The sequence below is a fragment of the Lethenteron reissneri genome, chromosome 17, assembly GCF_015708825.2.
Source record: "Lethenteron reissneri isolate LAM-NWPU_2019-01 chromosome 17, ASM1570882v1, whole genome shotgun sequence".
Taxonomy (NCBI): domain Eukaryota; kingdom Metazoa; phylum Chordata; class Hyperoartia; order Petromyzontiformes; family Petromyzontidae; genus Lethenteron; species Lethenteron reissneri.
Window position 1 is genome coordinate 13,221,371 of NC_083795.1, and position 26,223 is coordinate 13,247,593.

Sequence of the window (26,223 nt, forward strand, 5' to 3'; positions counted from 1 at the left end):
AGATGAGAGGGGAGAGGTAGGAGAGTGCAGGGATGGGGAGTAGAGTGAGATGAGAGGGGAGAGGTAGGAGAGTGCGTGGAGGGGGGTAGAGTGAGATGAGAGGGGAGAGGTAGGAGAGCGCGTGGAGGGGAGTCGAGTGAGATGAGAGGGGAGAGGTAGGAGAGTGCGTGGAGGGGAGTAGAGTGAGATGAGAGGGGAGAGGTAGGAGAGTGCAGGGATGGGGAGTAGAGTGATATGAGAGGGGAGAGGTAGGAGAGTGCGTGGAGGGGGGTAGAGTGAGATGAGAGGGGAGAGGTAGGAGAGTGCGTGGAGGGGGGTAGAGTGAGTTGAGAGGGAAGAGGGGGAGGATGGACAATGGGGTGACGTGGGGGGCACACGTGGAGAGACGATGATTGAGCGGCGGGTGTGGGGCGGTGCTGTAGGAAACCGCTGTTGTTACCCCCCGCGGGCCGGAGTCACGCGTTCCGCATTTGTGAGTGGTCACGCCTGGATAGTCACGCCTGGAGAGTCATGTGACGGAGCTCTGCGTCCCCAGCGAAGAGCGCAGAGCGAGCGCGCAGTCGATCGGAGCAGAGCTGTTGGAGTCGTGCTCCGGGCAGGAGCGTGGGGGCGTCCCAGGTGCGTGCGTGAGGGTGTGTGGGGAGCGGTGGTGCAGTGGTTAGCGAAGCCGGCGACGCGAGTTCGATTCCCGTTCAAGGCTAACACCGGTGACGATTATCTGAATCGGTCCTGGGCCTCCCCTAGGTCGACTCGGCCTCAAATGAGTACCTGGTTCAGTGTGTAAAACATCGCCACTAGGGAGACAAAGGCGGTCGGCGTGGTGCTGGTCACTCACCCCCTCGTGTACGGTACCGGCCTTCATAGATGCTCGCTAGCAGCACTTGCCCCTACAGTCTGTTCAGCCTATACGGGGGGGTCTTTGTTTTGTATGCGTGCAGGCAGTCAAACCCCATGGCACCTTGGTATAGCCCTGTGAGCCATTCGGCTCAGGCAGTAAAGCGAAACCATATGGTGGTGGTGGTGGTGATGCATCAGCCAGTCATCTCAGTCGGTTAACCCATGGCACCTGGGTCTGTCCCGTGACCTCCTGCCAGCGGACGTTCGATACTTCATGTGGCCTTAAAGTGCACATAGCCTGGCACAAGCGCCGTGGTGACGTCACCGCCACTTAGTGGCTAATGACGGTTGTTGTTATAGGTTGTTGCACGTGTGTGTGTGTCACACACGTGTGTGTCACATGTGTGTGTGTCACATGTGCTTGCTAACAGCACTTGCCCCCAAAAGCTTTCAATAGGTCAATGGAGCGGCAGCGTAGTAGTTCTGGGCACTGCGCGCTCCTAACCCGGCCCCTTGAGTTCGAGTCCTGGCCACGGGTAACATCACATCAGAGTCGGTCCTGGGACTCTAACTCAGCCCTAAGAAATGAGTGCCTGTCTTTAATATTGTGTGTGTGCGTGCGTGTGAGATATATGCTTGTTAACAGCACGGTGACCCAACAGTCTATGTAGGCTATCCGAGGGAGGGCGGGTAGGGGGTTTATGTTTGTGTTCATCGTCATCATGATTGGCGGTCATCTATCTACTGCTGGATGAACGCCTCCCCCTCGTTGCTGCTGAAGAGTCGATGTCACCGCTCCGTATCTGCGGTGGTCGCAACCCTTAGGCGCGTTTCCTCGCAAGACGCCACGGTGGCTAGGAGATGTTAACTACCTCGCCTCGTATACAGGAGGATGTGGGTTTTATCCCGACCTTGACGCCTGATGTGTATTTGAAGTTTGCGTGTTGTGTCTCTCTCCCCGTGGTCGCGTGGATTTGTTTTCTCCCGAGTCCTCCGGGTTTCCCCTCCACATTTAGAAACACGCGTTTCGAGTCTTTAGCTGCTGCTAGACATTTCCACGTGATAAGCCAATTCGTTGAGCGATTTGTGGCGAGGTCGCGTCTGATAAAAGGCTAAATATCTCAGTGGGCCTTATCTGATAAAAACAAAAAAAGTTTTATTTTTAAAAAACTTGTTTTAAAACACGCTTTAATTAAATGTACCGTACTAGTAATGACAGAACTCCACGACTCTAGGAAGTGGCCCCGAAGCTTGCCATAACGTAAGGAACCATGGTGATTTACAGCCAACGTCAGTTCAGCGTAGACAATTAGACCCAAGCCGAAACATAACATGTAAAAAATGTTTTAAATATATATTTTATATTTTTATGATAGAATATAGTATTGTCATCAGTATGACATAAGTATACCCAGTTTGCAGTCGATTCGAAATTGGGAAGTGAGTAAAAATTCAGTTACAAGATTTGAGGATACGACAACAACAGCAACAACAGTGAGTTAATTAAAAGCGTGTAATAATAAAATAGCAAACAGTTTAAAATGGCTGCCATGTCATCACCACCAGTCTCCTCCATCAGTCACCATGCCTTCCCGCTCTTGCCCACTTAACCTTCCCAAACAGTCAACATCATATTGTTTGGTTCTTTCGGTGAAGTCACGTAGATTACGATCTACGTACTATCTACGTGACTTTACCGAAATAACCAAAGGATATGAATTCCTGCAGCCACGAAAGTTTTCAGTCAAAAGTCAACGTGATGTCTGTGATTTGACGATTGCTCTCGAACCCACGCGTGTCCCTCTCTCAGCGCAATTCGCAGCATCGCTCCCTCGACGAATCTTCACTTATCAACGTTTTAGCTCCGCGTCCCTTTCAGTGTCCGTCTTTGCGATCCGTATGTGGTGGAAAGCGCTCATTCAATGGCACGCTGCGTTTCCATTATCAAATGTAATCCCCCAAGAACACTTCCTTCCACCCTGCTCTGGAGCATCTCTTGATGTCGGCGTTCTTCACAAACCTCCAGAGTTGGGGGGGGGGGAGGCACACTTTCGCCCGATAAGACAGCGGTGTGAGGGCCGCCACACATTTGAAACCATTGGGGTTTGACAGCAGCACGATGATGATGATGGTGGTGGTGGTGGGAGTTGGCGGCACGTCAGGGACCGCCAGTGGCCCGAGGGCATTGCAATGAAGAGCGCCATTCTTTGTCATCATTTTGATCCAAGTCTGCCTTCTATAATTGTTTAAGGTGGACCCGCGTGTCGCTCAAATCGTCATTTCCTCGTGTTCAGCGAACCTGCGGTGTGGTTTGACACGAAAGCTTGCGCGACCAATATGATGTTTGGCTCCCATTTATCTCGAGCCCCGCATTGCAGCACTTCATTTTTTGGAATTCATTAGTTTATTCCTCGAGTTTGTTTTACGTGGGCGATTGTGATGACTTACACCGCCGACGAATCTGAGGCGTAATTTTCTTTTTTCGACTACGACAGTAGTTTATTTTAGCAGGTAAAGCCCTGCTCAGATATATGAACCTTATGGCGGTACCCCGGGGTACCATAGAACCCCGGCTCTCGCACAATGTCCGTGATGCAGTCACTTTGAGTCTGTTGATGGTCGGCGATGCGGCAATCGACTCATCTCGACGAGCTGTACTCACGATGCACCACCACTACGGTGCATTACGAGCGTTCAGGGTTTCAGCACAATCGTCCTGGCTGCGTTTCGACATCGCGGAGTGACACCAATTTCGGATTGATTGGTACCCCAGTCGCGGAGTTAAGTACACCCCTGGAAAAAATAGTGTCCCAGAAATAAAACATTTAGTTGCCTAGGCTATTTTGTATTATTTGGTATTTTGGGGTACCGCCATAAGGATCATATAGCTCTTTTTCAAAAGCGACCTGACCACTAATGATAGCTAGTTCGACGAAGTGACTCGTAGTATGTGGGAATGTGTGGTAGCAGCCAAGGAATCTCAACGCGTGTTTCGAAATGTGGAGGGAAAAAGCGGAGGACCCGCAGAAAAGTCCACGCGATCACGGCGAGAGAGACACGCAAACTCCAAATATACAGCAGGCGTCAGGTTCGGGATCGAGCCGACGACCTCCTGTATACCAGGCGAGGGAGATAACTTCTCGCCCCATGTGTTTGTGTTAGGAATCACACAACAGAAGGGGGTTCACAATTCCGGTTTTGCTGATAAATCAACTCAACTGGCATTTTTGATGGCCTACGAACCGTCATGATTTGACTGGCTCTGTCGCGTGGTCGGGTGTTGTACAGTAGTTACAAGCTTGGCATTATACCCATACGACGCAAGCCAAAAGAAACGCATTATTATTCAGAAGCTCGAAGCTTTTATTTCTCAAATTCAATGAGAGAGACAATGTGCTCACGGTGTGGCTGTGAATGGCCTTGTTGAGAGTTCTTCTGACTTGATTTGTCACTCACTTTTAAATTTTTATTTCGTTCCTTTCTACAGTCCCTGTTCAGCCGTGCCTTCCCTTTCAGTGGTGTTGCAAGGCCGTAATTATTTTAAAGTTATAATTGCGATGCTGTGTAAATAAAAATAACAATTTGCGAAACCTTGGCCACAATATCTGGACTTGTCTTCATATAACAATGCATAGATTTCTGTTTATATGATTGTGGTTATGGTTGTACTTTATTAATCCCTAATCTCTGCCATTACATACAATTAAACAAGAAAAGGTAAAAAAAAGAAAAAAACAGCAATGTAATACAATACACTATTAGACATTATTGTAAAAATTAAATAAAAAGTCAATCCCATGTGTTAATGCATTTTTTTATATTTTAGGCAGGAAATTAGTTTTCAAATTGAGATTTTTTTCTAGGGGGACCCCCAGACCGCCTGGAACATTTGATCCCCCCCAATGTTGACTCCATAGCTACGGCCTTGGTATGTTGGGAGCATCGCGTCATTCATTGTTAACGCCTTCCATTTGTGAGAAATTGGGAGGCTCCATAAAGTCTCCACTGCGTACAATGTCTCTTCACGACGTGCAAAAGCGCGAGTAAAACGTGCCACCGCTTGGGCAAGGCTTCACTTGAGATGACATGCGTTTGTCTTTTTATCCAGATGACCAGGACATGTGATTGTCTTTTTTCACAGGACATGACCAGGACACGTGATTGTATTTTTTCACAGGACATGGCCAGAGACATGCGTAGTCAATGGCATAATTTTTTTCCCCTAAAACTCAACTCGCTGTAGTAATTTGTTGGCTTCTAAACCGGCTGTGTAAAGTTTATAGGCACGCGCCAAGGGGCGAATGGGGTATGTAATTACTCAAATCAGGTCGGTTCCGCTTTCATATATAGAAGAGTTATCGAGCCCATCATTACACAAACGAGCCGTTTCATTCCTGCGTAAACAAAGGCCTTAATTATAATATATATTGGGGGGACACATCCCCCCCAATATTCAAATATGCTCAAAATGCCCCCCCCCCAATATATTGCTTTAAAAGATATAAAGATAATTGCATAGATTTATGTTTATATGATTGTGGTTATGGTTGTACTTTATTAATCCCTAATCTCAAACATTACATACAATGAAGCAAGAAATGGTAAAAAAAAGTAAAAACAGAGCAATGTAATATAATACACTATTAGACATTATTGTAAAAATTTAATAAAAAGGCCATCCCATGTGTTGGTGAATGTTTTAATATTTTAGACAGGACATTCGTTTTCAAAATGGGGGGGGGGGGGGGGGTGGGGACCCCCTGGAAGGTCTGGTCCCCCCAATGTTGACTCCATGGCTACGGCCTTGGCGTAAACGTTGAGTTGAGTTTGATCCAATCGCTGGTGTCCCCTTGCACTCTGGCGATGTCCCTACAGTTGTGCGACCGGTCGAGGTGTTTTTGCGTTGTTCAATAACACCGTGATGTCCACGGAAATGTTGGCCCAACTAGCCATGGCAGTATCAGTGGGGGTCGACAGAGAAGCAGATGCCGCCCAGAGTCGCTGGGTATGGATGAATAAGACTGTGGCTTTGGCCAGAGCTACGTACAACAAGCAGACTGGCCGGAGAGAGAGGGGGAGGCTTAACGGGTGCGGCATAGGCTGCATAAGAGAGGTGCTGATGCAGTACAGGAGGATTTGGAGCTGAGTGTATGTGCCGTCGACTGATACCGGCGGTGTTAAGATCGGCCTCTGTATAAGAGACTTGTGAAGGACGCTACTGGGCAGCAGTTTGAGGCAGTCGCCCTCCAGCGATGGGGGGGAGCAGAGGAGTGACACAACAACGAGTGGAGCGCCGTGCGGCTATAACGCAGTCGGCAAGCTGGCGCAAAGGAGAGCACAGGCGGTGCATCTGCCAGTCATCTCAGACTGTCAACCCATAGCACCTGGACTTGCCCCGTGACCTCCTGACAGCAGCGAGCCTTCCACACTTCACGTGACAGCCTTAAAATCCCCCTCGCCTGCGTGCGTTACTGTGGGAGTGGAGCGGTCAGCGCACTGCACGACAAACCGGCGAACCTTATTCGATTCCCTCTCATGGCCATTGGTGACGAAAATATGAACCGGTCCTGGACCGGTGTGGTGTGCATAGATCAGCACTCGGGAGACAAAGGCAATCGGACGTGGTGCTGGCCACCCACCACTTCGCGATTGGTATCAGCCTTAATAAGTGTTTGCGAAGAGTACTTGCCCTTGTGCTGATATTGCGGCTATACAGGGGATCTTTGTTTAATGTTTGAGGTAGTGGTGGTGATTAGCGGATTCCACCACGAACCCGATGACCCGAGTTGACTTACCAGGCACGGCCAATCAGTTCTGGGCCTTCCCCTGTATCGATTCAGCTATAAAATAGCGGCCCTGTGAACGATTGTTTAAGGGCGCTTCGTAAATGTAAATGCTTATTTAAAAACAACGAGTATCTATTGCGGTTTTTAAACATTAGCTCTGGGAAGATAAAGGCGACTGGGCATGGTCGTGAACACACCACCCCTCCTGCCATGTTCCAGCCTTAATAGGTGCTCGCTAATAGCACGTGCGGCAACGCCTTTGGGGGAGGTCTTTGTGATTATTTGTGTCGATTCCCACACAGCCAACACCAGTGACGATTATCTGAATCGGTCCTGGGCCTCCCCTAGGTCGACTCAGCCTCAAAAGCGTACCTGGTGCGGTGTGTGAACATCGCCACTAGGGAGACAAAGGCGGCCGAGCGAGGTGTTGGCCACCCACCCACTCGTGTGCCGCGCCGGCCTTCATAGGTGCTCGCTAACGGCACTTGCCCCTACAGTCTTTTAAAGGCTATATGGGGGAACTTTGTCTATACGCGTGTCTAATTTTTTCTGTAACTCAATCTAATTGTGCGATGATGAGTCAGATATGACAGTTGTTTTTGGCCGATTCCTATTTGGTTATTTATGGTGAACTTCTTTCGCACCGTACGTAGCCAGCCGTGCTAATCGAAGTTAATTCATTGCTGTGCATTACTTTGTTTTTTTTTTATCACGTTTGTGACAGCTCGGGGTCACTCTTGCAAACTAAACGCTATCCTGATCTCTTGAGTTCTCATCCGGTTCAACAACAAAAAAATGTTGAATATGAAACTCGTGACAGCGTGTGCGTGCAGGTAAGAGCTGAGGGGGGGGGGGCAATGCGTGGTGCCGAACCATGAGGGTCTTGTGCAGCGTCCCCGCTCCTCTCCCGGCTCGTTGCTGCCTCCTCCACCGCCTCCTTCTCAGCCCCCTCCTCCTCCTCCTCGTGCTACTGTTGCTCCGTTGCTCCGCGCCACGTGAGTAACACCTTTTTTTTTACCCAGGGGCACCTCAGCTTCACAGATTCTTACTCGGCAAGCTGATCGCCTGGGCAGCTGATAATCTGGGTAGCAGATCACTCAGCTGGTCACTTGGGCTCGTCATGCAGGCAGCTGGTCACCTGGACACTGATTACTCGGGCAGCTGATCACCGTGGCAGTCGATGTTTGAATGAATTGTCCATCAACGTAATTGCTTGGCATGACCCCGTGTTGGGCATCAGGGGTCAGGGCGCCGTCGTATCAGCAACGCGCGCGGCTTTAGCGACCACACGTAGCCCCGAGAACAAACTCACTGAGAACACGTCCTGGATAGATCACCTGGACACTGATGATATGGTTGATGGTGATAATAATAATATGGATGTATTCTGTGTGTGTGTACGGACAGGTGTGGTTTTGGCTCAGGCCTTGAGCGAGGAGGGGGGCCGCCCCTTGGAAGCCCTCGTCCTAAGCCTCGTCCCCGTGAACTGCACCGGTCACGACAACTCCACGTGCGCGCCCTGCCCCCCAGGGTCATTCTCCAACGCCAGTGCGTCCCCCCCCACCCTCCCCCACACTGTGTGCACACCTGCGAGCACAGGTGTACTTGTGTGTCACATCACATAGGTGTGTGTGTCGCACACAGGTATGTCTCTGTGTGTGTCTGTATCACACAGATGTATGTACCTGTACTCTTAGGTTTTTTCGGTAAAGTCACGTAGGTAAAAATAAAAAATAATAATAATAAAAATGATAATAGAAATAAAATAATAAATCACGACGTCATGACGGAGACTTGTGTTGCCTCCGAAACGTCGTGGTTTATTATTTTATTTCTATTACCATTTTTATTATTTATTTTTATTTTTACCTACGTGCCTTTACCGAAAAAACCTAAGAGTATGAATCCTTGCAGTCACAAAAGCTTCAAATCTGCAAGTAATGTACCTGTGCCACGCAGGTGTAGATACCTAGGTGGGTACCTGTGTATGCACCTATGTCACACAGGTGTGTGTACCTAGGTGTGTGTACCTGTGTGTGCACCCGTGTCACACATAGGTGTGCCCACGTGCGCGTGTTGCTCCGTGGGGGGCTGCCAGTCATCCCTGAGTTGCCGCCCGTGCAGCCCGGGGTCTCACCAGCCCGCGGGGGGCCAGGCCCAGTGTCTCCCGTGCGCGCCGGGCTCCTACTCACAGTGGGTTTTCTCGACTCTCACTTCACGTAGCGCGTAGGAAACACGCACAACTGAAAACGATTTGTTACACGTAGAGGACCACCAGAGCTCGGGTAATTGTTGTTAGAGCTGGCTCACCACCCAGCTGCCACCTGCCAGCTCCGTCTGTGGTTCCTCTGCGATTGTGTGAGATGCAATTTGCATGAACAACCACGACCCTGTATATGAAACTAAACATGATTGTGTATATATATACTTGCGGTAGATGTAAAAGGCATAGCAAAGATCGTAAATGACACAAAAATACAATCGTGTTGTGACAGGCTCGTCACTTGTTATGACAATGGTTACGATGATTGTAATCGTCGATCATATTAGGAGTGTCATTGTTGCCATCGTTAATCTGTCGCTTTTAACGCTTTCCTGTTCCGAGACGTCTGCAAGTTGCAGGGTCGGTGTCCCGTTCACTGCTGAATCTAGGAACTGCGGAAGTGGCTCAGCGTTCATTTTATTTAGAGAGGCAGAGAGCCGTTGTTTTTAAAGACATTGCACTCACCGCAGAGAACCATAGCAACACGACTGCACTCTATGATAGCTGGCGCCAAACTTTGCCACTTTATCGGTACGTCTTCAGGCTGGAAGACGTACCGATAAAGGAATTTTATTTGAGTTTTTCTTCAGATTCCGTTCCCATGATAAACATTTACGCACACGTACGTCACTGGAACGGAATCAGAAGAATCATTAGAAAGGGGAATGCTTACTAAAGGTAATGCGTTACGACAGGACACATTCATCGTTCTGTCGTCAGAACGATTAAAGTGAGCGGCTGGCAGGCGCAAGGTTGCGAGTTCTAATCCTGGTTGGGGTGGGAGAGGGGGTTGACTGGGCCTGGCATCCCTTCAGGGTTGATGACATGAGTAGCAACATCGCGGGGAAGTCAAGTGGTTTGTCCTATTTGTAAACTCGTCCTCGCCGTAGGAATACGGAATTAACAACACTGCCTCCTGTGCATAGGAGATGAACACCAACGCTTAAACGCTCATCTGAGCAAGAAATTTATTTGACTTTTGAGCATTATAAAAGCAAAACCCTCTTACAATACGTTTGACTCAATCAGTAAATCAATCATGAATCGATAAATGAGTGAAATTAAAACTATGACAATTATCATCACCATCATCACTCACTCTAAAGGTCGCTAAAATAATCACTGCTTCGCGCACCGACTGCCACGGCGAGCCATCAAAACCCTTGAACCCGACGCGTTTAAACCACTGCGGCAAAACCCAAAAATCCCATGGAGTTCCCGCCACAAGAACGTGGAATGACACCTGGACCGGCTCATGATGTGCGTGGCAGGGAGCCGGCTCAGCGGCTCTGCTCGGCGTGCGCCCCCGGGAGCTTCGCGCCGCGGCCCGGGGACTCGAGCTGCCTCCCGTGTCCCACAGGCGAGTCCCGCGGGGACAGCGCCGAGACAACTCCCGTGTCGTCATCTCCTCGCCCTCGTCTCCATCCACCCACCCGCTCGTTACCCGTTACCTGTTACCCGTTACCCATTACCCGTTACCCGTGTTTCGGGTTCGTTGTCGGACTATTTGGCGCCGTCCGTCTTTGTTTTTTTTCATGTGTCTCTCTTTAGCTTGAAGCAGAGCAGTTGCCTCTTAACGTGCGTGGGGGGTGCATAGAATTGTAGAGGAACAATTATTCATTAAGGGGGGTTGGGGGGGTGCAGCCCTAAAAAGTCTTGAAACTCAGTGAGGTTTTAATGGAAAAATAAATGGAATGAGGAGTGGCTCCGGTGAAGCCGTGGGCGATGACACTTTGGGGGGGGCTCATTTCACAGGAAGCTTCATGCCGGGATCGAACTCATCCACGTGTCTCCCCTGCGCACCGGGGTCGTACAGCTCGGAGCCCGGCTGGTCTGTGTGCCTGCCGTGCGAGACGGGATTCAACTGCAGGTGTCTGAGTGCCGAGTGTATGGTGTCTGAGTGAGCCTCTGTGTATGTCCGAGTGCGTACCTGTCCGTCTGTCCTGCTTGGTGGGATTGAATTGCAAGCACCCGTCTGTCCGTCTTTAAGTGTGTCCGTGTTTCTCTGGTTGTATCTGAATATGCGTCCATCTGCCTGTGTGTGTCCGAATGTCTGTCTTGGTGGTTTCAGCCCAGTCACCAATGAGTGCTGCTCCCTACTGTGTGGATTCGAGATAACCTGACAATTATTTCAGAAGTAGCTCTGTGACATCCGTTTAATGGACCGTTCTTTAACAACGGAGATTTTAGACTGCCGTGAGATTTCCCAAAATATTTCCATGACCATGTAACCCAGATAGAGCATGCTTTTGGCTAGAAATTGGAGAGAATTTTTTTAAAAAGTTAAATATTTTATAATTTTTTCAAATGTGATTCAACGAGCGTGTGTTGTGGTGCACAGTCGAGAGCGCTGCACGGAGTGTGAGCTGTGTCCAGGCGGGTGGCAAACGGCAGGGCGCGGTGCCCAGCAGTGCCAACCCTGCCCTGCAGGTAACACTCACCTACACGCAGAGGACACTCACCCCCTCGCCTGCATGGATTGAGGCAAACGAATTGACGAATGTTCACCTGTAATGTGAGAAGAAGAAAAAAAACGTCCTAAATTAACTCCAAAACAGAATCCATGCATGTGTAGTGGGTCAATAACTAGTGGAGAGTCTCTCTGAGGCAACACTTATTTTTATTAACAATAAATCATTAACACAAAGGGGTAACGGCCCCTTACACCCTCACTGGCTAATCTAAGCCTTCTTGAGTGAAGCTTGTTGGTCTTCACTGGTATAAGCTTGAGCCGACCCTTGCCAGGGGCACGGCTCTGCCCATTGGGCTCTTCGCTTCAGGAGGCTCTTAGATCGTCGGGTGGACGACGACTGCCGGGACCGTTGAGAGGTCCGATTTTCATACAGAGTCCGTGGCTCGCTCCGCCCCGGCCACGCCTTCCTTCCAGAACCTTCCAGCAGGTCCTGGAGGGTGACGTCATCCCCCAGCCCCCCTCCTGGGGTCTGTATCTCTGGGTCTGCTGTCCCATAGGGGTTACCGTTGGCCCTTTGGGCCATGGTCCCTTGACACTGGGCTCAGTCCCTCTTCCGCCCCCTATTGACACGTGTGGGATACTACCGGCTGACAGCATGGGGAGTGCACAATAATACCTCGACACATGCATTGGTGTCAAGGGCAGTCAGTTTGAACCATTTGGTCAACTAAATACAATAACCCTATCTCTCCAAATGTTATTGTATATCAATATGGAGAGACAAGGGGGAGGAGGCCTACCTGTCCTACCTACGATACAACCTCTGCCCTGGGGCCGTGTGGCTCAGGGGCTAGAGGGTTGAGTCTGCGCTGCAAGCTGGACTCTCTCGAGTTCAAACGCGGGTCAACGACCGCCGGTGATGAACTGGGCAAAATAAAAGTGGAATTTTGCAGCCTCCTCAAGCTGGAGCCACGAGGCTGCCACCGACTGCGATATAAACGGGTGGTGGGGGGGGGGACGAGAAGCGACCGATGAATAAACCAAACGCCATTCTGCCTTGTGACTGACCAAGTTCGATCCCTGGTCCGTGATCAGGGCAGCAGAAGTGGGAGGGCGTCGTGTACTGCACTCCGTGCCCCGGTGGCTACTACCAGCCCCAAGAGGGACAGCAGGGATGCCTGCTGTGTCCTGAAGACTACTACTGCCCGGTGCGACCGCCCGTCCTCTGCTGTGCCCGCTGTCGCCGCCTCATGCTATGTCCGTGCGCTGTACCTGCCACCGAGTTGACAGATTTGGGTTTGCCTGTCGGTGTGCCGCGTCTCACACTCATGGAGCTCTTGCATTGCGCTGTAGCCTTCAACGTGCTATCTCAGCCTTGACTTACATCGGCATGTGCTGTGCTGGCGATGCGGTCTCACCCAGTTCAATTGTGTACAATGTGCGCCAGTTGCTCAGCGAATGGAATGTATTGTAAGTTAAATTTCGATTTAAAGCTTTCGTGACTGCAGGGATTCATCTTCTTGGTTCTTTCGGTAAAGTCACGTAGAAGGGAAGTAATAAAATAATAAAAATAAAACATAATAAAACAATTCTCACGACGTTTCGGCCACAACGCAAGCAGCCGTCCTCAGGTGAAAACCAGGTCCGTCGAGGCGACAGAGTCTGAATGAAACAGCACACGGGCTTGGAGCATATATATAAGCTGGGCGCATTGACAAAGGAATTTGCATATCAACAGGAATTTAGCATATTTATGGGAAATGCAGGAATGTAATTAGTACTGCATATGCATGTGCATTATGCAGGATTAACAGCATCAAAGGGAGCTGTAGTTACTGCTGCTGCAGTAGTTGCTGCTGCTGCTGCAGTTGCTGCTGCTGCTGCAGTTTCTGCTGCTGCTGCAGTAGTTGCTGCTGCTGCTGCAGTTTCTGCTGCTGCTGCAGTTTCTGCTGCTGCTGCAGTTGCTGCTGCTGCTGCACTTGCTGCTGCTGCTGCACTTGCTGCTGCTGCACTTGCTGCTGCTGCTGCAGTTGCTGCCTTATCCATTTTAATATAACACTATGTATTATTCTACCCACCCTAATGTGTATCATACTGCTATATGTTTACTGTACAATTGTACAGTAAACATATAGCAGTATGATACACATTAGGGTGGGTAGAATAATACATAGTGTTATATTAAAATGGATAAGGCAGCAACTGCAGCAGCAGCAGCAAGTGCAGCAGCAGCAAGTGCAGCAGCAGCAGCAAGTGCAGCAGCAGCAGCAACTGCAGCAGCAGCAGAAACTGCAGCAGCAGCAGAAACTGCAGCAGCAGCAGCAACTGCAGCAGCAGCAGAAACTGCAGCAGCAGCAGCAACTGCTGCAGCAGCAGTAACTGCAGCTTCCTTTGATGCTGTTAATCCTGCATAATGCACATGCATATGCAGTACTAATCACATTCCTGCATTTCCCATAAATATGCTAAATTCCTTTTGATATGCAAATTCCTTTGTCAATGCGCCCAGCTTATATATATGCTCCAAGCTCGTGTGCTGTTTCATTCAGACTCTGTCGCCTCGACGGACCTGGTTTTCACCTGAGGACGGCTGCTTGCGTTGTGGCCGAAACGTCGTGAGAATTGTTTTATTATGTTTTATTTTTATTATTTTATTACTTCCCTTCTACGTGACTTTACCGAAAGAACCAAGAAGATGTATTGTAAGTTGCTGTACGATCACTGCATCGCCCGCTTCGAGATGCGTTTCTTCGGCCGTCTGGAACGCTCTTCCGATATTAAGAATATTAAGAAGCCACTGGAGTAATGCACTGTTAAATTATATAGGTTGAAAAAAAACTAACTTCTTTATAACAGCTTTGTGTTCTTCGTTCTTTCGGTAAAGTCGCGTAGAAGGGAAAAAAAGTAGAATATATTTTTATTATTTTGTTATTTCCCTTCTACGTGAATAATAAAATAATTTTATTTTATTATTTCCCTTCTACGTGACTTTACCGAAAGAACCAAAAATATGAATCCCTGCAGTCACGAAAGCTTTAAATCGAAATTTAACAGCTTTGTGGTTTTATTTTTGTAATTTCCCATCGACGGCGATGTTCGTTTCAGTGAACCTATTCTAGGGACTTGCGATTTACGAAGTCAAACATCACTGCGGCATCTTATTAAGACACCCCAAGTGCCTACTCGCCAAGAGAAAACAATACAATATAACAAAAGACTGTCGGATTTCGACTGTAATTATGCCTCGGGTACATGGCTCATGTGGGGCCAAGACAAAAGTGACATTTTCCCGACAGGGCGTCCGTGTGTGTGTGTGGCCACATGGGGGGTGGATGACCGCAGAACTGAGGAGAGGTGCCTGCTCCATCACTTCTCCGCTCCGATTCTCTAACTCATGGGAGCCTGTTCTGGGGAGAATGCAATCCTTATTATGGATTAAAATACATCGCATATTTAGAGTTTTGCACCTCCGATTAGCATGGTTGGCTACGTACGGTGCAAAAGAGGTTCAACATACACACATACGTTCTATCAGTTTGTGGGTTCCCTTGTCTGTATAACGGCATTGCTATTGTTCACGTGTTTTGTTCGATTGTCTAACAACGCTATAACACAGCGTGGCCACGCCAGGCTTTTCTCATTCTCTCGCTTTCACACCATCGCCATCTCCCACCCAACTTAGCACCAATAATGCTGTAACACCGGCACGTTCCCATCTTACTACGTCGTTTCCACGTTTTGGTTCCCGTTTTGGTTCCCGTTTTATCCCCACGTGGTCCCCCGAGTGATCCCAATTCGTCCCATTTTTTTTGGTTCCCCAGAGTCCCGAAAAGGCGCCGCTCCCGTGCCCCGACGGCGCCTTCTGCCCCGCGGGGAGCCAAGAGCCGTCGCCGTGCGTGCCGCCGTTCCTGCGCCGGGGGGGAGACCACTGCTCGCCGAGTCCCCTGCTCATCGGCCTCGTGTCGGGCAGCGCGCTGGGTGGGAACACGCAGGCACAGAGACAAAGACCCCCCCCCCCCCCATAGTCTAAAGAGACCGATGGGGCAAGGACTGTTTGTGAGCACCTATCAAGGCTGGCACAGCACACGATGGTGTGGGTGACCAACAACACCACGCCCGGCCACCTTTGTCTCCCCAGCAGTGATGTTTACCCACCGTCCCAGGTATTTATTTCAGGCCGAGTTAGCCTAGGGGAGGCCCAAGACGGGTTCGGACTTAACCGTGACTGGTGTTGTACCGCGAGCGAGGATCGAACTCGGGTCACCAGGTTCTTAGCGCAGCATGCTAACCGCTAGGCTACCACTCCGCATTCAGTAGAGGGAAGACACACACAGAACACGCAGACACAGGAGACACAACACACACAAAGGATAGGTAACACACACAGCTAACCTTGACAATTCGCCCCATTGTGGCACATTTCCACCAGAAACTCAGAATTCGCAAAGCAGAATCCTTCACTTAATGCTGGAAATAATTTGAGCCACGGATTGTCTAGAATGGTGCCCAACAATGGTTGTGCAACAATGTGGGCACGTGACCATCCTGTTACCGCCATCCCCTGCAGTTGTCGTTGCAGCTACTGTTGTTTACTTCTGCTGCTGACTTGCTGCTGCCTTTTGTTATGCTGCCTGCTGCTTGGCCCAGCTCTGCTGCTGTTGCTGTTCCTCGCTCTCATCCACTGCAATCGGCGACTCCGCGCCGAGCCCGGCGCCCGCACGCCACTGCTGTGGCACTCGAGGCAAAGACGCGGCGACAGGGTCCAGGACCAGGAGCCCATGTACACAGGGTGGTGACCGAGGACCCGGCAGCCCTCGTCGACAAACCCACCAGGCCAGCCGCCCAGTGGTCAATACCCAGCATTCATCGAGCCACAGGGCGGTGAAGCAGCATCCGGGGCTTGACGATGGAGCACCTAGAACCTGAGCGTCCAGCACTCATCGCCCGGCACCATCGACAACACGCGCTGGCGACACAGCACCAATCGGCACCCAGCGTCATCGGTACGCCGTTCACGCAGTGTTGGTGATGGGAGCATCAGGCATCGGCAACACGCAAGCTGGCGTAGGGACATTGAGCAGCCAGCATCATCGGCGGATTTTCTGCACCACGGGCAAATGAATCTCCCCGTATCAAGGCACTTGGGTTTGCAGTCGAGCAGCCAATGCCACCAGAACTCGGCACAACCAACACGGAGCTTAGCGTCTCCATTCAATGACGCACTTTGCGTCGATGTAACGAGGTGGCAAAAACTGAAGGCGTCAGCTTCTGACCTGCACGACCCAGGGGGAGACCCTGCGACTGTCTGGTAACAAGGTCAAATACGCGCTTTGCTTCCTGAAGTGTTAGCGTAATGGCTTATAACGTTCGAAGATTGTGTTGTGTTGTTCATGCCACTGATGAAGTATGTGCTGCTTCGGCCAGAGACCCAGGCATTCCAGTCTACCAATTATGACGACCTGTAATGGGGCCCTCCCGGCAATGCCTTTGTCCATAAAACAGAAGACAAAGTCATAGTGCTTCAGGCTACTTTGTGTAAATACATGCAGCTGTATATGCAACGACTCTATACACCTGTCAGGCATTTAACTCAGGTGGTGGGGAGGGGGGAGATAGCCGAGTCTCAAGGGACAGCAGAGCGGTCGGATCGAGAAAGCCGAGGTTGCACGCTGCTTCCAGTCGGTGCCCATGTTTGGACCGCGTTATACTTTTGCTACTGTACAATAAAGTTTAATCACAAATGATGCCTTCACGCTTTTCTCGGAATAGGTTGGTCGATGACAAAACATTCTTCTCGAGGCACACACTGGCTTTGTTTCTTTCCATTAAGTTATCAAGTTGTTTATTATTACGTTTTTAAATACTCCAAAACCTGCTCCTGCATTGCCTCAATTTCATCATTTTAATCTCAAACTGGCTTCAACAGTTGCACACAAACACTCGTGTGATTTTCAGTTGTGTTCCTCCGACGGTTATGTCCTTGTCAGTGAACCTATTCCAGGGACCTACGAAGCCACGCATCGCTGTGGCGTCTCATTAAAGACACCAAGTGCCTACACGCCGAGAAAAAACAATACAATATAACAAAGGACTGTAGGACATAGACTGGAATTAGGTCTCGCGTACATGGCTCATGTGGTGCCGAGACACAAGTGACATCTTGCCGACTGGGGGTTCTGCTATTTGTGGCCGCAGGGGGTGGATGACCCAAGAACTGAGAGGTGCCTGTTCCAAATACTTCTCCAATCCGATTCTCTAACTGGGGAGAATACAATCATTATTATGGATAATGATTGCATATTTTGAGTTTTGCACCTCCGCTTAGGACGGTTGGCTACGTACAGTGTGAAGAAGTTCAATATACTGTACATACAATATATTGACCCTGAAAATCAACAGAGTCCAAAGGCTCTTTTTTCCACAAGGGTCTTGCATTGGGATGTTTGGCCAACACAAATGACATCGTATGCTTTAAGCCAGGGGTCGGGAACCTTTTTGACTGGGAGAGCCATAAAAGCCAAATATTTCTAAATATATTTCATTGAGAGCCATATAGTATTTTTAACGTATAATACATTAAATGTCTTACTTTTAATGCAACTTCTGGTGCTGCATGGTTTTGCTGATGGCCTTGTAGTCTGGTTCATACGTGGTGAGGTTGAGCTTCATGCAGGCGTGACCCGTGAAATTTATCTTCAAAACTAATTTCTGTTTACTTTCAAATGACACAGTATTATTAATCAATATCACAAGAATTTTAAAATCAGTTCCAAACTGATTTTTTTATTATTTTTTTTTCAACTCAAAATTGTCTGGGAGCCATATGCCGTCACTGGAAGAGCCATATATGGCTCGCGAGCCATAGGTTCCTGACCGCTGCTTTAAGCTATGGGAGGAAACCCATGTAGAAAAGAACAAACTCCACACGAAAGTGTCCAGAATCAGGAATCGAACCCAGGACCTTCTTGCTGCGAGGTGTAAGTGCTACCACTGCACCACCCTGCGACGTGGGCGACGAGATATTTGAAAATATAAGCCCAATGTCGTGCTAGGGGATTGACCCCCACCCATAGCAGACGACGAAAAATCCCTGACCCGGACAAGTCGCATAAAACTGGCTCAACTCCATTCAGGTTACTGCTCCATGCTAGCCGATTACAAAAAAAAAATGCAATCGATTGATCTCAGGCTAAACCCTTCCAAAGTGGTGACGCCACCTATAAACACAGTGCGAGGAAAACAACAGATATTTGAAAATAAACTTATTTATTTACGGGACATCAAGTCAATGGCCCTTATTTATGAAAAAGTGCCACTCACTGCCTGTAAAGTCACCTCTCGTTCACATCTTCCTCGTATCGACGGAAGTGTTCCGTTACTTGTGCTTTATTGGACACGTAGCTTTCAGGTGATTCTGGACGGAGTTGGAACGGCATTGTGAGTTTCATCACACACGTACACACACACTCCCCAAGTGGTGTATTTAACACGAGTCGATTTATTTTGTTACGAAGTTGAATGTGAAGCAAACGAATGTATACAAACAAAACAAAGGGCAGCTTTAGCCTGCCCCAGCCAGTCATGTATTTGCAAATGTACAGCAGTAATACATGAACCTGAGACAACTTGGAGCTAGGAAGTGGAGAGGGATGGGATGGGGGGGTGGAAGGCTATGGGGCAGCATGGCTGAGCAACAGCCCCACGGAGAAGACACATTCACTTGCACATGGGTAGATTTCATAACAGAATCTATTACCGTGTTTCATGCATCTCGCGTGTTGGTCTGGAAAATAATCACTTGAAAAAAAGTGCTACACTTGAATGGAATACAAGCAGTATAAGTTAAGTGGAAGTGTCTCATATTTTTGAGTTAAGAATTTTCAATATATTCAAGAAAATACATTTGTAACACTTGATTCATCGGTGGAGGGGTGGTGGCGGCGGAGGGAAGGGGTGGCACAGCGATCGTGCGGGACGATGGGAATAGCCGAGCACGCCCGTCGTCAAAGCAGAAGTGCCCCTACAATGTAACAATATATTTTTTTAAATCGGCTCAAACAAATGCCATATAAAAAAGGTCAACAGCGAAAAAACCTTGATAAGAATGAGCGCTCCACCGACAAATGTGTCCTCATTATTGCTCAGTTCTATCCGGTTGTTAAAACTGCACGCACCTGCAGATTATGCAAATGTGAGCTTAATCTGGGCAGCACTTTGCACAATTCCAAAAAGCAAGTCCCACCGTTCAGTCATTGCTACTACCTAGAATTAAGACTGCACACAAATCTATTTTCACATTTGAAGAACAAAACAAAAACGCTCAACGGTGTAAAATTTTGAGAATGTGGTTTGTGCCTAATCCACAAGAAGAATGGGCGTTGTTCAGATTTCGGAGATTGCATTGCGGTGCAACAACTGGACCTCGCACCCCACACAGATGTCTGAACTCCCACACGCAGCTCCCTCTGATATTGCAGTTCAACGGAAGAAAAAAACGCCAAATCGAAACTCGCAGCAGTATCATCTCCCCGAGCTGTAAACAACCATCGGCATATGGAGACAAGCCAGGAGCCGGCACCCACCCCCCACTTGGGCAGCATTGCCGAAGCGTCGCAAATTGCGTCCGAAGATTTTTTATGACGCCTGGTAAATCTAGGAATGCGACTACGCATCACTGCTGCGGATGGTCGTCAGTTGAAGGGTTCCACTTTCCAGCCAGTGGCTTGGCCACCAACACTTGCCAGCCAGTCACCAAAACCGGCCAGCTGAACCCTTCAATAAGCGCATTACATTGAAATCAAAGTGAACAAATGGAGCGGCATTACCAATGCTGCTGGCGGGGTTTACAGCGTGCGCAGAGCGCCACCGAGCGGTCTGCGCCTGGCGTTTCATCTCCGAAGCAGCGGTGGACGCAGACGGAAGCGAGGGAACCGAGGGTGGCGTAGCGGAAGTGGCAGGTCACAGCAGCCAGCCGCAAATAAACATCAGCACGACCGTCACTTGACTATCTACAACCATCGTTTTTCAAGGTACGTAATTAAAAAAAGAAGGGTTAGCTTTTATCATTTATATAAAAAAAAGAAAATAATTGAAAGCAATATAACGACAGGCATCTCTCTAATGAACACACCCACTAACAAGCCATCGGAGTCCTCGGCAGCCAGACCCAGTTATTATCACGCTTAGGCTCAAAAGTCCTTTAGAAAATACAATGTCCATCTGTTTCACACAGCCACCACAGCACTGCCCTACAGTTTTCATTAGTGTTTTAAGTTAATGTAAAAAAAATGGAGTAAAAAAAAATTTGTAAGTACATTTTTAGTCTACTATATTCCTTCATGAATCCACAGCCCAACCCTGAAGAGGAAGATACAGCCAAGTGGCATTGTTGGCAAAATTTACACAAGCACTAATCACAAGCCGGGCAAAAAAAACTATTGCTCATATTTGCATTAAGCCGACAAAAACTTCCCTCTGCCGTCCCGTCTCCCGCCCCAACGCCCACCTCTCTCGCCGTAACAATTGTCTCAATCGACTGCCGGTTCCCACAGCTCCCTGCCCCCCCCACCCTGAACGAGGCTGCCTTCTGGGAAGACGAGCAGGTCAGGCAGCGAGTGAAATGCGAACGAACGCTTTTAAATGTGCGCGTGTGGCGAATGGTGGTCAAGGAGTATAAACCGTCACACAAACTTCGGTCATCCTCACAGCAGCGGTTTTTGGCTAACCATCGAACAAAGACGGACATTGCATCGCGTGATTTGATATGCGCGTATCGCGCTTCTGCGGCCGTCTGGAATGCTCTACCTTCAGATATTAGGAAGCCACTGGAGCTATGCACTTTTAAATCTAGATCTAAAACTCAGTTCTTTAGAACTGCTTTCTGTCTTTAGTTGGTTGTCCTTCCCCTGCACCTCTGATTAGCACGGTTGGCTACGTCTGGTGCGAAAAAAGTTCAACATGCATACGTATATACATACACAAAAGCGCTACCTGCAACTCTAACTCTGCTTCAGTGCTCACCCACAGAATGGTCAAGCAATTAGAAGCTTTCCACCATGTGACAACACAAGCCACGCTTCTCAATCCCTGTGTACAGGCAGATCATGCTTTCAAATGGTAATGGCCTTCAAGCATCATACATGGAAGTTGACGAAAGATTCAACAACAAAAAAAGGCCAGATCATCATGAGTGAGTTAACACCTTCCTTGTGTATTTGTTGCCCGTCCCACATGAGTTTGAGGTTTCATAACGAGAAAGAAACATTTTATATGCCCTTCAAGTGTGCTATAGTGACAGCTGCGAGAAAAACAAGTATGGCAGCACTCCCATAGCAACATGATTATAACTCAAGATAGTAATTGAGTTGTATTCAAATGATGTTAATATTTTATTATTTTTTCTCATTTACAAAGCTCAAACGCCTGGGACACAGTCTAAGGTTTGCAGTTGTAAGTAAAAAGCTGATTATTTTCTGGGTTGTACTTTCTTTTCACATGGCGCAGAGTGCTAACCGAGGTCAAGACTGGGAGGTGAACAACTTATTTCCCCCCCCCAGCTTATTTCATTTCCCCTCCCACCACCAAGCCCAACATTCTCAGTGCTCAATACCTGACAGGTCACACCAGTCAGCTTAAAATACACATCAAAATTGCTGGAATCGCTAGAAAAACTCGACATTCCAACAATTGGTAACTTTTTCCCACAGTCACTGTGATTTTGTTAAAACAAATCAATGAATGGGGTTTGATTTTTTTTCAATGCAGGCTGTTGTTGCTGGAAGATGCTGGTTGTAATCACCAGCGGAACGTTATACTCGAATTGTAAATGCTGCGGGTTTACTCTCAAACACACTGGTGTGCTGAACTCTTAACTAATCGGCACGTTTTATTTACGTGATAAATCTTACTAATTGGCGGTGTTGGGTGGTGGTGGGTTTAACGACACATTTATATTTACGCAATCTAACCCAAAAAACCTCTTATTCATATTAGTCGCGAAAGCCTACATGTTAAACTGGAAGATGCTGTCTGGATTTCATAACTTGTTCTATAAAATTCTGGTCCCACGGAGCGAACACCGAGCCATGCGGGTACCTCACCATCAAATCTGCAACTTGTTCACTTTCCCACCGTCATCTCTTAAGGTGCTAAAATTGCTTACGGGATATCAATTAAAAAAATATTCTGAAGCAGACAAACGTACCTCAACCATTATAATACATTCACTGGATTCCTATGTCTGCTCCAATTCGACAGGCAGGAAGGGGGGGAAAAAGAAGGAACACTTGCTCAAAGCTTGAGTGAAAGGGTTCCGGTCCACATTCACGGTTGCGACCCAGGGTCCATTATCTTTATCAACTGCCGTTATCGGCCACTTTTCCCTAACAGTGTTACCCAACCCGAATTACAAAACAAAATGAGCCCGGTGAAGCGCCATTGAGAATAACCCTTCACGCTCGCTATGCGCTCTCTGGCCTTATTATTTCCCCTCACATGGCCTGACTTGAGCTGGGCCCCTGGGACACGTAGGCCGCCACCTTGGGCTGAGAGGTCTTCTCGCCAGCAGATTGGAGTACTGCCCTGCGGGCCAGCTCCCCGATCTCCCGAATCGTTGGCCTCGCCAGGCCCTCCTCCTCGGCGGCGTCGTCACGAGGCACCGCTGCTGCCGCCGCCGCCACCTCCTCCTCTTCCTCCTCCTCTTCAACAATGGTCGCGATATCATCGATCCAGCCATCGTGCTCTTCGCAGCAGATGCGACCGTCCCGGGTGAGGTGGGTGAGTGAGCCGGCCTGGTGCTCCTTGCAGAAGGAGTTGGGGCACAGCTCGCAGGAGCGGACCGATGGGCGGCCACACACGTCGCAGTGGTGCCACGGGCACTCCCATTTACCTGCACGTGCGATGGGGCGGCACACACGCGGCGCACACACCGATGGTTATTGATGGTTGAAGCGATCCAGCGCTCTGAAGGCAAACAACTCCCATGATCAACATGGCACGGCGAGGCCTTCACCTAGCCATGGATTGACAAGGGGCTGTCAAGTACTACAGTAGTCTCCGGATAAAAAAAGGCCAGTAAGACACATACCACACTTGTGCCTGGTGTCAATAAAGTTACACAAATGTAGCCACATGCAAACCTGAAGGATTATAATAGACACTCGTTGGTTATTTCTGTAAAGACACGCGGGTGGAAAAATAATAGATCATGACGTTTTGATCGCAACACAAGCGACCGTCATCAGGTGGAACAGATACAGCAGGACAACTGCTGACATAGGAGAAAGAGTTGTTGTAACAAGAGTTTATATAGGATTTTGGTGGGCTCAACCCAAGGGTAAGTGGGCGGAGCTAGAGAAGGAATTTGTAAGTAAATGTGAGAGATTAGCATGTCAGTGTGAGACGGTCGCTTGTGTTGCAACCGAAATGTCGTGATCTATTATTTTTCCACCTACGTGACTTTACCGAAAGAACCAAAGAGTATGGGGATTCCTGCAGTCACGAAAGCTTCAAATCAAGATTGATTATAATATACCTTCATTTTTTACCTTAATATACAAGGGCGGAAAAAACGGTGTGTCTTACAATCCATGCAATTTTTTGTCATTTATTCTGCTGGGTTGCATGCGTGCATTTGTGCGCGTGTGTGCGAGACGCTCACCAAAGGGAGGCTTGGTGAGGTTGAGGCAGGACAGGTGGTAGGCCTTAGGGCAGGCCTTCTTGTCGCACATGACGAGCTCGCCACCGTCGCCACAGCGGTAGCACTCGTCCTCGTGCTCGGCGCGCGTCGTCTCTGTGCGGGGGCGCCGGCCGCGCGCCTTCCGCTTCGCCTTCTTCGCTTTCTCCTCCGTGGCTGCCGCCGCCGCCGTCTTAGGGTGCGCCAAGGTGGAGTGGAGGGCATGCAATGAAGAGGATGGGAAAGTCACTTTACGCCTATTTTTTACTCGAGAAACCGAGCCTACGATTGGCACGGATGGCTATGCAAGGTGCAAAATAAGTTCAACATACACACATACGAGCCGCGTCGTTCACATATAACATACAATGAAGGGGTGGAGACGTGTGCAGATGATTCTGTGACTCAGTGTACTGACAGCGTACTAACGCCGCAAGCAACGAATGCGTCATTAGCCCAGAGCAAGCTTCACACGTCTTCCCAGGCCCAGCTCAGTTCAGTATACGGCCACCTGGATTGTGAGGGTGCAAGAGAGGGGGGGGGGGCAGTACCTTTGGCCGGACGCCCAGGAAGCCACTGCAGTTGGGGGCCCCACACTTGCAGATAGTTTTTTCATTTCCCAAGCAGTCAAGGTTGTAATTGAACGTCAGCTCCGTGCCTGCTGGGATCCACATATAGAATCACGACAAACCCATGCACGGACACATCCGAAAGACCAAAACGTGTCGTGTGCGTATATGAGGTAATGTAGTAGCTGGTGCACTGGGCTACGAACCCGGTGATCCAAGATCAATACCTGACCAAGGCTAACATCAGGAGCGAATATCTGAATAGCTTCTGGGCATCCCTTAGGTCAACAGGGTGCCATGGTGGCGAGATGCTAGCTACCTCGGCCTGGTATTCAAGAGGTCGTGGGTTTGATCCCGACCCTGACAACTGTATATTTGGAGTTTGCACGTTCTCCCCTGTGGTCGTGTGGATTTTTCTGCGGGTCCTGCGGTTTTACCCTCCACATATAGACACATGCATATAGAGTATTTGGCTGCAATATATTTCCACATAAGCCACTTCGTTGAGCTATCATTTGTGGCCAGATCGCTTCTGAAAAAGAGCTATATAGTTCAGTGGGCCTTACCTGGTAAAATAAAAATAGTTTATAGTTTTAGTTTTAACTGGTGTAATATGTAAACAGCCATTGTGCTAAAAAAACACCCCCTCATGCGATGTGCTAGCCTTCATAGGCGTTCGCTAACAGCACATGCCCCCAACAATCTGTGTAGGTGACACACGGGGATTCTTTGCACGTGCGAGTCAGGCGTTACCTGTAGCGATGTCACACGTGGCAAAGAGCCCCACCCGTGTGTCGCCGTTCACCGTCCACTTCTGGGTCTCGCAGTTGGGCTGGCAGCTGTGGTTCATGAAGCGCGAGAAGTTGCCCTTGGGTCCTGCGTCGATGATGCGATCCTGGTTGTGTGCACGCGAATCAGTTTACGGCTGGGGCTATTGGTCGATTCAGCCGACTTAAATCATCCTAAAACTGTAATTGGTCAGGCCCCTTTAGAAAATGGTAGCAGCCCCCATCGTATACTGCCTCTTAAAAGCTCCCTACGAGCAACACCCAACGTGCCACGACTGATTGATGCTGATCAAGTGTTATTTTAATTGGCCCGAGTGGTTGAACTGATGATCCATGACTTAAATAACCAGATATGCCGGCTAAAAAATGTAGAGCTGTGTTCCACAGAAGCTGCTCTGCAATCATCATATGGGACAGGCTGCCACCTAGTGTTCTGGGTAATGAGCACAGAATGATTAATGAGGAGTAATTCAATACTTCAGGATACATTTCATGAATGCGGAAGCAGTGGGCACAGAGATTTCTAGCTACGGCTAACTTTAGTGTCGGTCCTGGGCACTCACCCCCACACCAGCCCACACCGATGAGTGTGAAGTAAGATTAAACAACCCGAGTGACACTACATAAGGTGGCCTTCATCCAGCAACGAATCAACAAACCGCAGTACATTATTAATTGTTTTATTTACACGATGAATAAAATATTTACTTAAAGCTTTCGTGACTGTAGTAATTCATAGATAGAAAAATATTTAAAATATTATTATTTTCCTATCTACGTGGCTTTACCAAAAGACCCAAAGAATACAGGATGAATAGTCTATTATTCATTTCTATTATTTTCGATTTGTGAGATAAAAACTATTCGGAACGTAACAAACCATACAAACAGGAC

At 48.7% G+C, this 26,223-nt stretch overlaps 2 protein-coding genes across 2 annotated transcripts in view; one reads left to right on the forward strand and one right to left on the reverse strand.

Moving 5' to 3' along the window:
* Positions 1-434: 434 nt before the first annotated feature.
* Positions 435-17,160, forward strand: LOC133343519 (sushi, von Willebrand factor type A, EGF and pentraxin domain-containing protein 1-like). The gene is made up of 9 exons (XM_061553188.1): positions 435-618; positions 7,444-7,618; positions 8,031-8,171; positions 8,681-8,816; positions 10,158-10,756; positions 11,228-11,316; positions 12,395-12,507; positions 15,121-15,277; positions 15,947-17,160. The coding sequence occupies exons 5-9, from the start codon at positions 10,581-10,583 to the stop codon at positions 16,093-16,095; spliced, it is 684 nt and encodes a 227-aa protein (XP_061409172.1). The 5' UTR covers positions 435-618; positions 7,444-7,618; positions 8,031-8,171; positions 8,681-8,816; positions 10,158-10,580; the 3' UTR covers positions 16,096-17,160.
* A 1,614-nt stretch (positions 17,161-18,774) lies between these two features.
* The window catches only part of LOC133343520 (histone-lysine N-methyltransferase NSD2-like), a 31,749-nt gene continuing 24,300 nt past the window's right edge, over positions 18,775-26,223 (reverse strand). The window contains 4 exon segments of the mRNA XM_061553189.1: positions 18,775-23,186; positions 23,958-24,165; positions 24,524-24,633; positions 25,295-25,436. Of these exon segments, the coding sequence (XP_061409173.1) occupies positions 22,789-23,186; positions 23,958-24,165; positions 24,524-24,633; positions 25,295-25,436 (858 nt within the window). The 3' untranslated portion in view covers positions 18,775-22,788.

Bases quoted from the DNA above. Each gene is read 5' to 3' on its own strand.
- LOC133343519 (XM_061553188.1), top strand. From the start codon at position 10,581: ATGAGGAGTGGCTCCGGTGAAGCCGTGGGCGATGACACTTTGGGGGGG. The intron at 10,757-11,227 runs GTGTCTGAGTGC...TGTGGTGCACAG, and splicing joins GAGACGGGATTCAACTGCAG to TCGAGAGCGCTGCACGGAGT. The intron at 12,508-15,120 runs GTGCGACCGCCC...TTGGTTCCCCAG, and splicing joins CTGAAGACTACTACTGCCCG to AGTCCCGAAAAGGCGCCGCT.